This window comes from Podarcis tiliguerta (assembly GCF_965153285.1).
Source record: "Podarcis tiliguerta genome assembly, chromosome: 7".
Taxonomy (NCBI): Eukaryota; Metazoa; Chordata; class Lepidosauria; order Squamata; family Lacertidae; genus Podarcis; species Podarcis tiliguerta.
The window spans coordinates 6,818,741-6,833,923 of NC_139540.1; the positions used below are offsets into that span (position 1 = coordinate 6,818,741).

General features: G+C 41.9%; 1 protein-coding gene across 4 annotated transcripts in view; it reads left to right on the forward strand.

Moving 5' to 3' along the window:
* The window catches only part of TRAPPC9 (trafficking protein particle complex subunit 9), a 271,286-nt gene that overhangs the window by 104,903 nt on the left and 151,200 nt on the right, over window positions 1–15,183 (forward strand). For 2 of the 4 annotated variants that reach the window (XM_083450441.1, XM_083450442.1), the window contains exon 21: window positions 571–662. In XM_083450441.1, the coding sequence (XP_083306567.1) occupies window positions 571–662 (92 nt within the window). Of the gene's footprint in view, window positions 1–570; window positions 2,894–3,160; window positions 4,177–4,369; window positions 5,086–15,183 lie in introns of those variants that run through there. The other 2 variants (XR_014513742.1, XM_083450443.1) reach the window with 2 other exon arrangements.

Below are 15,183 nucleotides of genomic sequence, written 5' to 3' on the forward strand. Positions count from 1 at the left end.
ACCTTCATGGGGGAAGGAGGACTTGTTGAAGAACTAAAGCATGTATCGAAGGTCCCAGGTTCATTCCTTGGCATCTCCCATTAAAAAAGCATGTTTCATGTTGTGGCTTTTTCTGTCTCTGCCATCTTCTTGCTGCCTGCTATAGACCTTCCTCTTTAGACTAGGCTTTTAATTTGAGATCTTCCCTAGTCTGCATCTGTATGGGGATTTTAAAGATGCTTTTATTGTTTTATCAATTGTTGTTTGCCACTCTGTTGGGAGGAAGGTTGGGGTTGCTGCCTGTTGGAATACATAGTGCTTGCAAGGTTAGAAAGGCCAATGACTTGCCTTATTGTGTATTATTGAAAATGAAGCAATACCATCTATACCTGTGATATCTGTGCCACTTGACTCAGAAAACAAGTATTGATCCTGTCTGTCCTGTTCAGGACTGACATTTCTCTTTGCTCTCCTTTCTGTCCAATAACAACCTAAAATTATTCATAGAAATTGCAGCCTTACATGTTTCTTTTCATGTATGTTTCTTTTTATGAGCTGCATCTGTCTCCTGTGCTCCTTAACTATCCTTTACCCCTCTTTGAAGCGTGAAGGAGAAGCAAGCATAGAAGGGGTTCTCAATCAACTGGTCCTAGAGCACTTGCAATTGGCTCCTCTCCAGTGGGGTGAGTAATGCTGAAAAAGATTGATAATTATATACATTTGCTTTATGTTGTGGTGCTTCTTACAGATGTTAGCTCTGCACAGTCATTGGGTAACCTCTTGAAATGTTGAACAGTGCACAATGCAGCTCTCAGCTTCCACTTTCTATCATTTGCTAAAAATCAGTGGAGCAGGGTAACTTAGTATGAGGGCTTTCCCCTTGGTTTCGTTTACTTGGTTGTAGAAAATCATTCATTATCCTCAAAACCAATTGTTATTGTTGGGTTATGACTCTGCTGTCCACTCTAGTGTGGTAGAGATTTGCTCTTACAAAAATGTTGTTGTTTTTGTGTGTGAAATGCATAACTCTTGTTTGTAGATAGTAATTTATGTGGGATATTTCTTACTGATTTATGATCAAACCATGTTCTCAATTATTTGATATGCAGTGGGGGGTTTTTGGGGGGGGCATTTCTGTTCAGAGAGCAAACACATGAAGAATTATCTTTGTGAAATGGAAGAGGTTAACATTTACATTATGGTGTGTTGGAAACAGCTGTAAGAGCAAAACTGCAGCCAGACTAGATGGGAGACACATGTGGCACTTCTGTCTGCTATCTATGAAAAGTAGACTCCGGATGTTGTGACCTTGCATCAGGAAATGCTGAGTAGGGCTGCTTTTCGTAATTTATTTGCATACTGGTGTTGGCGGAAAGTGGGTGAGCTTTCACTGAAAAAATGCCTTGTTGAAAATATTACTGCACACTGCATCTCTCTTGTTAACCTGCTTAAAACGCACGTGCCTACACAGTAATGCTTGTTTAGGCCTAGATTTCTCCTGGAACATGAAATGATCATATATATCGTTGGAATCCCAGTCTCTGGACAGTGCAAGATTCCAGGCACATATCTTGGAATGAGAGGCAACGGAGACTGTGGTATATGATATATGGTTTATTTATACATCTTTCTTCTTCCTCTTCCTCTTCTTCTTATTTGGCGATCACTCGTAGCAGAGTAAGATTGTCTTCCATAAACACGGTTTTAACAATGAGTCCGTAAGTGACTGTGGAGGCCAATTCTGGATCCACATGTCCTTCCACAATGGGGACATTGGTTTCCGGGCAGGAGCTGATCACGGTGTGGATTTGCCAAGCGGGCCTTCCTCCTAGCACGTTTCTCCCTTGTGTCCTGAGTTCGAGTGTCTTCAAAGCCCATGACACCTTTGGCAAAGGCTGTTCTCCAACTGGAGCGCTCGCAGGCCAGTGTTTCGCAGTTGTTAGTGTTTATACTACATTTTTAAAGATTTGCCTTGAGACAGCCTTTAAACCTCTTTTGTTGACCACCAGCACTGTGCTTTCCATTTTTAAGTTTGGAGTAGAGTAGTTGCTTTGGAAGATGATCATCAGGCATCCACACAACATGACTAGTCCAACGAAGTTGTTGTTGAAGAATCATTGCTTCAACACTGCTGATCTTCAAGCATGGCTCTCACTCTCAGGCTTCTGCCTGCAGCCTGCTTCTAGCCCAACTCTCACATATACAACACACTCTGGCTTTTTTGTTTCTCATACACACAACCTGTATTCACTCAGCAGTATCGCAGTCAACACAAACACACTCTTATCTGCAGGCAGATATCAGACAGTTCAAACAAGCTTACAACACACACACAATTGCTGGCTGGAAGAACAGACCAGGCAGGGCCCAGTATGAAGTTATAACCATTAGTTATGTGTTCATGTACCAAAGATGCAGAACTGAATATGCGGTTTGTAAAAGATAATTGGCAAAATTCTGAAAGCATGTGGAATTTAATAGGCTGCTCTGAAAGATAAGCAATATGAAAGTTCTGCCTCGTGGAAAACAAGGATACAATATTTTGGCTGACATAGCAAAAGTGGTTTTGCAGAAGTTGGGAATAATAATAATGCTAGGTTTACGATTCCTGGGAAAAATATGTGGCTTAGGGGCAGTTTTGAAAAATAGATAAGAGACTCAACCTTTGATAAAGACATTTTAACAACTCAGCAGCTGAGTGATAAGCACTTAGCAGTAAAAAACTAAGACATAAAAGATATTTCAACTGAACGGTGGCTTTATTATTTTTCCATCAAGTTCTTTCTTTAAAAAGCTACAGGTTGTTGGTGCTTGTTTTATGTTGTGTAACATGGCAGAACAGTTCCATAATTCTCTTCCTGTACTGGTCTTGATTTTTTTAAAAAAATGTTAATAAGGTTCAATCCTACGTACAGTGGTACCTCGCAAGACGAATGCCTCGGAAGACGAAAAACTCGCAAGACGAAAGCGTTTTTCGTTTTCTGAGTTGCTTTGCAAGACGGATTTCCCTATGGGCTTGCTTCGCAAGACGAAACGTCTTGCGCCTTTTTTTTAAAACCGCCAATGCATTCCTACGGGAAACCGTCAATACGCAGCGGTGCTTCGCAAGACAAAAAAACTCGTAGAACGGAAAAACTCGCAGAACGAATTAATTTCGTCTTGCGAGGCACCACTGTACTAGTTCAGTCTGAACAATAGGAGCATTGGAAACTGCCTTAGAGCAACTCAGATCATCGGTCCTTCTAATTTGTTACTGTCTACCCTAGCTCAGTGGTGGTTGTCCACTGCTATCCCAGCCCTATCGTGTGATGCCAGGATCTGATCCTAGGACCTGTGTGTGCCAAACATGAGTAGTATTGCTGAGCTACAGGCCCTTCCCTAGAGATATTTGGCAGCAACCCTGGAGTAAATTTGGACTAGGAATATGAACCTTTTTCAGGGTGAGTGTTTGTAACCTTATACCAAAAGTCCCATTACCGTAAGCCATGGTTATAAAGATTAGCATTGCAGGCATATGAACTGGTTTGAAATCAGTAATTATATTGAATTATAATTATGTGAGCCTCCTGCTTCTGTCCCCAAATATCTATTTATTGCTAGTTATGATTGCCAAAAAGCAGGGTGGAATTGGCATTGCTGTGGAAATTACCTGTTGCAGGTGATTACCTTTAAGAGACCATATTACAAAGCACTCACACTAGGCTTGTTTTTTATGGGCAGGCTCAAGATGGATGGTAGTTCCTCAGGCATTTTTCGGGGGGGGGGGAGGATCGTTGCTTTTAACGGTTTATAGCTCAAACATTTGCCAACCAGGTTGTTGTGAATCATTTGCTCTAATAAACAATCTTCCTATTTCTCCTAATTGGGCAGCATGAGTTGTTTCTGTTCGGGACTGTTCTTTCGGAGGAAAAACCTGCTTACAGAATGGCAGGAGGGGCTAATTTTATGCACCATTTCAAATTCCACCTGTGGAAATTACGTTAGAACATCAGAAACATGATTATTTGAGCAGTTAATCTGTGTAACTTTAATGACTGAGAATGCTGACAGAAATTGCTCTGTGTCTGCCGAGTGCACGTTGTTTTTTGAGGCTTTCTCTGGTTTTGCACACGAAAGCCGCAGAGCTGACATAAATTCGGAAGCTCTGGCATAGTCAAGGCAGGAGATATAGTCCTTGTTAGGAATTCTCATAAATGGGTACCAACGCAAAAACCCTATGAAGTAATTTGGAACAGTCATGCCGGTTGCTTTTTAAATCTGCCCATCTGCCAAAGAGCTCAGGGTGGCGTGTGGGCCTTCCTTGCCATCCTCACAGCAGCTTGATAAAGTATTTTTAAAAACCCTGAAACATCTATGCCCCCCTTTTATGACAGTTTTATGTTTATGACAGTGGTGTATTGCTCACTTGGTAGCATGAGGCACCCCATGTCAGTCTTATTCAGGATGAAGAACCATACTCTCATCCAGTGCTTTTTTTCTTTAAAAATGTTTAGGGGTACTCTCGTTTTCCTACTCATATTGAAATACTGCCCCTCAGTGAGGCCAAACTTAGATTCACAAAATGTTTAGGGCAGGCTTCCTCAACCTTGACCCTCCAGATGTTTTTGGTCTACAACTTCCATGATCCCTAGCTAGCAGGACCAGGGATGATGGGAATTGTAGTCTCAAAATATCTGGAGGCCAAGGTTGAGGCAGCCTGGTTTAGGGGTATGCATCCCCCCCAGAAAAAAAGCACTGCTCTCATCTGTGGTCAAGATCAGGGCTGCACTATTACTTCAGGAAGAGCAGAGCAGAAATCTCTGCTTTAAAGACAAAAGGGCCTTCCTAAATCTCCCCCCCACACACATTTGTGTCTCACTCAGAGGAAAGTTGCAAAGTGGATTGCACAGTTGTTTTGATTTGGTAGTACACATTAGTCTTGGCACAGACGGTAGACATTACTTAAGTATGAAAAATGGAGTGGAACGATGCGGGGCAAAGGATGGAAATAAGACAATTCAGAAGTATGATTGAGTTTACTTGTGAGAAATTGCTTGCGTTTCCTAGCCACTGCAGTATATTGTTCTAGCAGAGAAAGTTCACTCAGAGAGGAAGACATGATTCAAAGAACAGAAATGACAAGAAAGAACGCAATATGTTTACAACCTTGTGACACAGATCAGTCAGAGAAGGCAAGTTCCAACAAGACGGTTAAACTATAAGTGATGGAAGTTTCAGAAGGTGGCAGAAGGATGGTGTTTCTGTGGAGAACTTTCTTAGGAAATATCCTTTTTTCTTTTGAAGTGGGTGAAAACTGGAATGGATATGGATCAATATACACTAGAGCTATTATCATCAGTCTTTTTTGATTCCAGAACAAACCTTCTAATGGAACCCAACACTCATTTTTACCACATGGAACTTGTGTGTGTGTGTGTGTGTGTGTGTGTGTGCCCTTCTCTCTTTACCCTTATTTCTGTTTAGAATAAGAAAATATTGAGATATGTCACGTGAGCCAACTTAGACTGGGCCATAACCTGTTGGTGGCCTAGAAAGGTATACTGGTGGTTTTGTGGACTGTCCTGACAACATGAATGTGTGTGTAGGCTTGGGGGGACGAGTTGATCTGTGAAGAGCAAATCAACCCACCGCAATATATTCAGAGGCCCAGGTAGCATATAATAAGCTAGTATGCAAGGAGATATTTTGAACTTTTCATATCACAATTTTATGTTGTGAACTACCTTGACATCTACAGATGAAGGGGGGTATACAAAAATAACAACAGCAACCCTCACCCTTTTCTTAAATAAGTTCTCCGATACATGAGGCGAGCCAGTTCACCCAGCTCTCCACCCCGAAAGCAACCTCAGGTGTAGGAACAACTACACATTCATCCACTGCTTTACCAACTGCACTGGCTCCCGGTGGAGTACAGGGTCAGGTTTAACTTGCTGGTTTTGACCTTTAAAGCCCTATGCGGCCTAGGACCCTCGTACCTTCGCGGCCGCCTCTCCTGGTATGCCACGCGGAGGACCTTAAGGTCCATAAATAACAACACTTTGGAGGTCCTGAGCGACAAGGAGGTTAGATTGGTCTCAATTAGGGCCAGGGCCTTTTCACTCTGTCACAAGAGACCAGGGCCCTGCGGGACTTTGACATCTTTCCACAGGGCCTGCAAGATGGAGCTGTTCCTCCTGGCCTTCAGCTTAGACTCACTCTGACCCCTTGTATGGGATTTGGTATAAAAATTTTCCCTTGGCTTTTTTGCTGGCCCATTTGGACCAGCATGGATAGCTGGCTCGGGTGAATATCTGATATTTCCTCCCTTTATGGTCTTGATTTATGGGCTACTACTAAAATGTATTTTAAGCTGTATTTTAATTAACTATGTTTTATTGTAATTTATATTTGGCGTTAGCCGCCCTGAGCCTGGCTGGGGAGGGCAGGGTATAAATAAAAAAATATTATTATTATTATTATTATTAGTAGTAGTAGTAGTAGCAGCAGCAGCAGCAGCAAGGGGGGTGAGATGTCCTTTCACACACTGAAATGCTCTCTCTGAATCACAGCCAAAATCTGTGGTTGTTTCAGTTTTAACTCATCTTAAGTAAGCATTGCCACCAGAGATACCACACACCAATTGTTTACACTCATTCTCCAACCGTAGAATCACTTATTCTGATATGTTTGCTAAAGCCCATGGGAAGTCCACAGAATAACTTGGAAGAGATGAAAATATAGCTGTCATTTGACATAGCAAATCCTTTCCCTGAAGTATTCTCTCTACCCCCCCCCCCCAGTATTCTGTAAACAGTTCCCTTCCTGTACAATGACCTTATCAAAGTTCATTGGAGGTTTGTAGGGTTTTTTTAAGGGTAGGAATGCATGGCCCAGATATGCTTCAGCAGGTAGAAAGACTTTGCAGTCTATAACCAGATAAAAGGGACACCTTTTTACACTTGGGGATTCAGTTTAATTTTAGCATTGTAGAACTGGCGTGGATCCTTGAAAAGGTTGACAGTACCTGGAAGTGGATTCTGCAGCCCTATTTGGAATTTATTAAACAGAAAGGAAAAGGAAAAAGAAATCTGCTTCCTTTGTGCTCTGTATACTGTCAAGCAGTTCTTTGCACAATAAATCTAAATCTAGGGGATGCTAAAACCAGTATTCGAATTAGAGTCTTGGTGTTAGTTACTAATGGCTTATGCTGTTGGTTGCTTATGTTTTAATGCGATTTCATTGGCGTCTAAGTGCTTCTATTTATAGCAAGAGCACAATGCTCTCCACTGCATTCTCTAGCATGAAGAGCTAATGTCTTGTGGTGGCAAGGATATTTTTAGCTGTGACATTTGGAACCGAAGGGGAAAGGTCAGGAATTCTGATGAGGACAAGTTCTGCTGCTTCCAGTGCTTTCACCTATGTCATTCTCCAACAATAACACCAGTTATTGTAATACTAAAGAATACTACTCATGAAGCAAATGTGAAGCAGACAATCATTTTAGCTTCTTTCAATGCGCATTCTCCTTCTCCCTGAGTGTCAATTTTCTTCTCTGTCAGATTCCATGCAGTGATGTATGCATCAAAGTGAGGGTGGTGAAGCCTATTGTAGAAGTTAGCTTTGTATTTTATTTCCTCCCCTAAAAACCGTATAGCTCGGAAGCGGTCGATAATTTTTAATTTATGTTGTCCTCTGACATCCACTATGCTATTGCATTTTGATAGCTATCAAATTGCCACATAATAAAGGAAATATTATTGTATGCTTTGCTCAGCAAAGATTCAGTGAGAAGCTGTGGATTGATGGTATATTATAGAAAAGCATGGAAGACCAGACTCCATGGAAGTAAACACACTTTTTGAAAAACAATGTAATTGCATTGTAGTTTTCCTGATGGGAAATTAAGTGCATATAAGCATGTCAGAAAGCTGTTGGTCAAGAAAAGGGTATAAGAAAAAGTGTACTTAAATTCTGAACTTGCATGCTTCACTCCTTTTGTTTAACAAATTAGGCAGTTACTTAGCTTTATGTAATGTTAGGTGGCTTAGAAAGGGTCTACTTGCTAAGAAAGCAAGAATCCCATGTTTACCAAGGTACCACATAGAATAGCACAACAGTGGCAATAACTTTTTAGGACCAATGGAAAGCCACAAAATAGTGAACTAGCTTTTGAGTTTTACAGAACTCTTCCCATAGACTAGACGTTTTACAGAAAAAGGGGGAGAGAAAATAAAAATACTGTAAAAGGTAAAGGTAAAGGCACCCCTGACCACTAGGAGCAGTCGTGGCCAACTCTGGGGTTGCGGTGCTCATCTTGCTTTATTGGCCGAGGGAGCCGGCGTATAGCTTCCGGGTCATGTGGCCAGCATGACTAAGCCACTTCTGGCAAACCAGAGCAGTGCATAGAAACACCGTTTACCTTCCCGCCGGAGCGCTACCTATTTATCTACTTTGATGTGCTTTCAAACTGCTAGGTTGGCAGGAACAGGGACCGAGCAACAGGAGCTCACCCCGTCACAGGGATTCGAACCGCCGACCTTCTGATCGGCAAGTCCTAGGCTCTGTGGTTTAACCCACAGCGCCACCCACGAGTCGATCCTAATAAAGATATTGTGTTAGTGCTGCTCATTGTTACATGCAAGCCCATCTTTGCCCACTTCCTCTCTGGATGGTTAAAATAAATATTACCAGTATCGATCACATCCAACCCCAACCCCAATCCAGCCTGAGGAAGCATTCAGTGGACATTTAAAAGCTTTGTAAAAACTGCTTTGTAGCTGTCCTAATGATTGTATTGTTTTACTGTTTCTGTTTGCACTTTTTCAAGTGAACCAACATGGCTGTCTGTTTAGAAGAATAATATATCTCCTTAAGTTTCTACAGCTGAAATGCTGTTCTGCTTGATGGAAATTCTTTCAACTGTGACTGTTCTTGTTACCTTTCCCAGGTTCCTTTTGGATTCAAAGAGCATGTAATAAAGTGAATTACCTCACTGAATTTTATGAATTATATGATGATGGCTAGTGAAAAGATTTCAGCATGTATCTGACAGTTATCGGAAAACAGCATAGACTACAAACCAAGGAACCAGCAGCACAAAACTATGGCATAACCTGAACTATTCCCCCCCCCCCAATCAATCAAGACGCAATTTATTTCCCATCATTTCCCACTTCTTGTCGGTTCATAGTCTCAGCAGTCTCATGTCAAAATTAAGAGCCTCCGTAGGTCTGATGTTGATGCGAACAGGGGTGTTTCTGTAAAATTTGTTTGTTGCTCTTCAGACCAGTCCTATCCTTCTGCACAGAGTTTAATGCAATGAAAAGTTTAGATGAATTGAAACCTCCATATCTTTCCAAATGTAAACTGTGACTTGGAAGCCCTTACTCAGGAGCACTTTAAAGGGTGCAGGATTAGGGCACAGATATGTTCAATGTAAAAAAAAAAAAGGGGGGGGGGTTGTAAAGTAAGCAGCCGACTGATAGCTATCAGATTTGCTTTAATTCTGCCTTGTGAAATGATAGAATCCTTTTTCCCAGCACCTTTATATGGTTTGATCTCTGGAAACTTCACTACAAACCTGTGATAATGCTTTATTGTTATGTTGTAACTGGCGGATGCTTGAAGCTAGCATATCTGTTCAGACACGCTATGAACCAATCTAGGTCACCTATAAACCTACAAACGTAAGTTTACAATGATGTATTTTTTTCATGTTGTAAGCCTCCTTGAACATGGCTTGAATTATTTAAAGACAGCATACAAATAAAATTATGTATGGATGTGTGTATGTATGTATGTATGTATGGCCCATAGCTGTCAACTTTTCCCCTTTCTTGCGAGGAATCCTATTCGGAATAAGGGAATTTCCCTTTAAAAATGGGAAACGTTGACAGCTATGGTATGGCCTGTGGGAATTCTGTAGCAGGTACATTCATTCTTTGGTTTGGGCAATATATAAGGTTTTCCTTAGATACTGTTTTCCATGTAATTTAAAAATAATAGCTGTAGTAGTGTAATTATATTACATTGATTTAGATTTGTAACCATGTGAAGCTTTTAGAGAGCCTAGCCACTTTTCTCTGGATTAGGATGCATTAGGATACTGAAACCGGAACAAAATTATTATATTTTATATAAAAACACACACACTAGAATTGTCATCTGCTTAGGTGAACTCAATAAATAGGTATGATATTGCCAGGAAAGTTTGAAGCAGGAAGAAGAAATCTAGAGAACCAAACTGCACTCTTCTCTGTGCTAATTCATTCTTCCAAGAGTTGTATGTCAGTTCCCTCCTTAGAATTGGGAGAGTGTAACTCCAAGAGCTTAATTCTTCAAAGTAAAATCAAGGTCGGCTTGACAAAAAATAGCCATGGATCGAGGAAGTTGTAATTGTGGAAGAAATCCTGTCAGCCTCAGTTACTAGAAAACATCAGAAGGGGAACAGGGCTTGTGACTGAGAAAAAAAGCTATCAAAAGTGAACTCAAAGGATGGGTATGCCTTATATATTATATAAAAACCTTTCATAAAGTTGACAGAAAGTACTGTTTCATAGTTACTTTTGCTATTCATGCACCCTATTGGCTGATGGAGAACGAAGATAGAAAAATCACATTTTCATTGTGAAGCTGTCTGCCTCTTAGCTCTTCTGCCTCTAATAAAAAGTAAAATATCCAATAACAGCTCAGAAGAACTTTATTGCACAGTCAGAGCTCCTGCAATGGAAGCCTATTGCAAATTGATTGTGCCACTTGGATGTAGGAAGTTAGAGCCTTCTTTCCCTGTAAATGCAGACGGTTTGCTCAGTGGTTGAAACACAGTTCCTTGGGGCCATTGTAAATGTCTGTGTACATATTTCATTTTTGTCTTTTACAGGTGTTTTCAACATAAAATAAAGTTAACCCCTGCAGACTTTCAGGAAAGATATTAGTGTATTCTTAGATCAGTAACAACACAAGAGTCTGATTTTTGCCATCTTCCACATTTTCAATCTGGGAGAGGGGGACTTTGATCAGCCTCTTTAGAGTTCAAACCTTGTGAAAGATAGAGGCCTGTTCTAGCACAGTTTGGGCTGCAAAAAAGATTGGTTTATTTGGTTGTATGAGGTCAGCAATGATGAATCCTGCATTCTTTTTATATTGTAAAAACTGCAAAGATTTCATTTCTTGGTATGGGCCAGATGTTCAGTAACACGTTTTTCTGGTGCTTTCAGAAAGGGGCTTTCAGAGATACACAAATTCTCACTGATAGACCTTCCATCCCAAACCTTATATTTTTTCCTCCACTCCTTTGTTGAAGTCAGAGAGGTAAGTCAGAGGGGAGCTATGATCACGGGCAGAGGAACGGGAGTGCGGAGGGAACGGACCGCCCCCGGCACCACTATTCTGGTAGGGTGCCATCGTGGCGCCCTCCCTGGGCGCGCAACAGGTACCATGGCCCCACAAGTGACGCACCACGCCCCCAGAACGCGCGCCACGCCCCCACCTGCTCTTGCCTCCGGTAGCAGAGCATGCAGCTTCACCACTAGATATCATGGCCATAGTGATCCATGCGACGGTCATCTCCAGGCTTGACTACTGTAATTCGCTCTACACGGGGCTGCCCTTGAAGCTGACCCAGAAACTCCAGAGGGTGCAGAATGCTGCAGCAAGGCTCCTCACAGGGTCTCTGCCATGGGAGCATATTTACCCAGTGCTTTTCCAGCTGCACTGGCTCCCGGTAGAGTACAGGGTCAGATTTAAGGTGCTGCTTTTGACCTTTAAAGCCCTTCACGGCCTCGTACCTACAGGACCGCCTTTCCCGGTATGCCCCACGGAGAGCCTCAAGGTCCATAAATAGCAACACCCTAGAGGTCCCGGGCCCTAAGGAAGTTAGATTGGCTTCAACCAGAGCCAGGGCCTTTTCAACTCTGGCTCCGGCCTGGTAGAACGCTCTGCCTCATGAGACCAGGGCCCTGCAGGATCTGATTTCTTTCCGCAGGGCCTGTAAGACAGAGTTGTTCCGCCTGGTCTTTGGCTTGGAGCCAATTTGATTCCCTCCCTCTCTTTCTTTTTTCCTTTCCTTCTCCTCCTGCGATGAGGCTACATTTTAATATTTTAATGTTTCAATATTTTAATGTTGTATTTTAATTTTGTTTTTAAGTTGGTAATCATTCAACTTGTTTTTATTATTGCTTGTAAGCAGCTCTGAGCCTTGGCTGGGGAGGGCAGGGTATAAATAAAATTATTATTATTATTATTATTATCTTCAAATATCTGTAAGAGGGAGCAAACTTGTTTTCTGCTGCTGTAGAGAGTAGTAACAGTGGCTTCAAGTAACAAGAAAGGATATTTCAACTAAACATCAGGGACAATATTCTGACAGTAAGAGCTGTTCAGCAGTGGAACGGACTCCCTCGGAAGGTGGTGGTCTCTCCTTCCTTGGAGGTTTTTAAGCGGAGATTGGATGGCCATCTGTCATGGATGCTTTAGCTGAGATTCCTGCATTGCAGGGTGTTGGACTAGATGACCCTTGGGGTCCTTCCAACTCTACAATTCTATGATACTTTGATTTAGAAAGATGAGGCCCCGGATAAAATCCTGTTGCATCTCACTTGTCACTTCTCCAGATTGATAATGAGGTGTTGATGAGTTCTTATTGGTTACAGTCCATCAACTAGCTACAGTCCATCTAGCATTAGCATAATCTGGAATATAATAGAGGGACCTTGTCAAAAAGTCTTGTTGATCTCATTTTATGTCCATAGGATTCCCCTGACCTACCAACTGCTAGGTCAATCTGTTGCTTTAAAAAACTTCAGAACTTTTCACATGTCTGGTGGCAGGGCTTTTTTTCCAGCCAGAACTCAAAGGAACTCAGTTCCAGAACCTCTCAGGTGGGCACCATTGTCATTATAAGAGAGCAAAGGAAGTGTTCATTGTGACATCCGGCACCTCTTTTTCAAGAAAAAAATGCACTGTGGACCCCTTTCTTCCTAACCTGGCCCAGACTGACTTTTGCAAATTCATTGGGATGCTGTTGCGCCTGCTGATTGAGCATCAGCCTGATCCTACCACCACACTGAAAGTTGCATGAAAAAGTGGAATCGTGAATTGATTCATATTAGCACTGAAATGGATCACGTTATAGTAATCCAAAGATGTTAGCCAAAATTTCTATTCTTGGTAAGCACTATCTGTAGCAGCATCAGTATTGTGTTCCATGATGTTCCTTCATATACTTACACAAGCATGAATGTTTGTGTGCACGTGGTTTTATTTAAGTATTTTATTCAACAAATTTAAATACCATTCCCTCCCCCTGGAAACATTGTCCTTGGAGTGATTTAAATGGGTCTAAAGATGACTTTTTAGACGAGAAACATGTACTCTCTGTTACAGTTAGTGGTGATAAATTATTTGTAGCGCTTCAATGTAATCTACTTCAGTAATGAAGCAGTGCTCTAATTTAGAAAGAGGATGATCTTAGTAGATGAATGAAAGCAGGCTCGTAAAAAGCGGTTCAGTTTCACATTGATGGAAAGGAAACGCGGGAGAGATTACAATGCATATTATTTCTTTAAAAAGTATAAAGCAGAAGAAACGAGTGGGAGACAAATGGGAGGACAGACATGGAAAAGAGATAAATTTGTATACTATTTGTGTCACTGATAATGAACGGAAGGTACACAGATAGTGCTAATTTTAGCACAGCGTGAGCACATTGTCAGGAAGCTGGCAGTGAAGACATGTTGTGTATCGTTCTCAGGTTTGCCTGCCAATTAGAAGCCCTAAACCAAGTTAAAGAAATATTTGCATGGCAAGACCCCCCCCCCCTTTGTGAATAATGAAACACACGGACACCAATATAGTGGTACCTCTAGTTGCGGACACGATTCATTCCTGGGGTGCCTTTCGCACCCCAAAAAGTCTGCAACTAAAGCAGTACTTCTCTGCAAGCGCGGAGCATGATAGAGCACTTCTGCACATGCGTGAAGTGCGCAGAACACTTCTGCATGCGTGCGCGGTGAAACCCAGAAGTATGCACTTCTGGGTTTGCTGCGCTCGCAAGCCGAAAAGATGCAACGTGAACCTAACGCAACACAAGGTATGACTGTATTTAGGTTAATGGGATAATTAAGGCCACAACTTCATTGGCTGCAGAATGTGAGTGGTATTGGCTTAGGCATTGGAACTGAACCGACTGTCTGACTCCTGGCTGCTGTGCAGGTAGTCTAGTAAGGGTCAACCATGAGTAGGGGGAGCCCTGTTGATGTACCGGTACATCTACTGGAGCTCCCCCAGGGTTCCCGATCGGGTCGTGGAAACATCCACTCTGAGGAATATATTAACAGCTACAGAAAGGAGTCTCTGAGCTTAAGGTGAAGGACAGTGTGTGGTGTCCCGTGAGAGTGTTGTAAGCTAATAACAACAACAACAACTTTTCTTTATATCCCGCCCTCCCTGGCCGAAGTTGGGCTCGGGGCAGCTAACATCAGATATATAACATAGGTATAAAATCAAACAATAATTAAAGAATTAATTTACCTCCTAAAAATAGGCCAAAATCAAATCAAAGTCTAATTAGATGGCTTTCCTCAGGGTTAGGGTTGGGAACAGTAAGTGCTCATTAGCCCAACTGTTTACGCTGATCTTGTATGGGCCTGTGAGAATGCTGGGAGGCCCCTTTCATATTACAGTGGTACCTCGGGTTACATACGCTTCAGGTTACATACGCTTCAGCTTACAGACTCCGCTAACCCAGAAAGTGTACCTTGGGTTAAGAACTTTGCTTCAGGATGAGAACAGAAATTGTGTGTTGGCAGCGCGGCAGCAGCGGGAGGCCCCATTAGCTAAAGTGGTGCTTTAGGTTAAGAACAGTTTCAGGTTAAGAACGGACCTCCGGAACGAATTAAGTACGTAACCAGAGGTACCACTGTAGTTCTTATACAAAAATAAATGAAATAGCTTATCTCCTGAGTTTATGCCAATAAAACTCAGAAACGTGAGGAGTTGGAAGTCCAGTGTTGTTTATTGCAAAGCAATAGGTTTACATTCAGATCCTGCGACATCTACCTGAAGCGAAGTAAATGAACATAAGCAACTGAGGTTTAAAGGAAGCTGTGCTTGATGAGAAGTCCATAACATCAGTTAGATTTAGTATAAATATTATTAGGTGAACGGTTACCTGAAATAACATTATAGCTTGAAGTATCCTTTGTTTTACCCACTTTGTGTCAT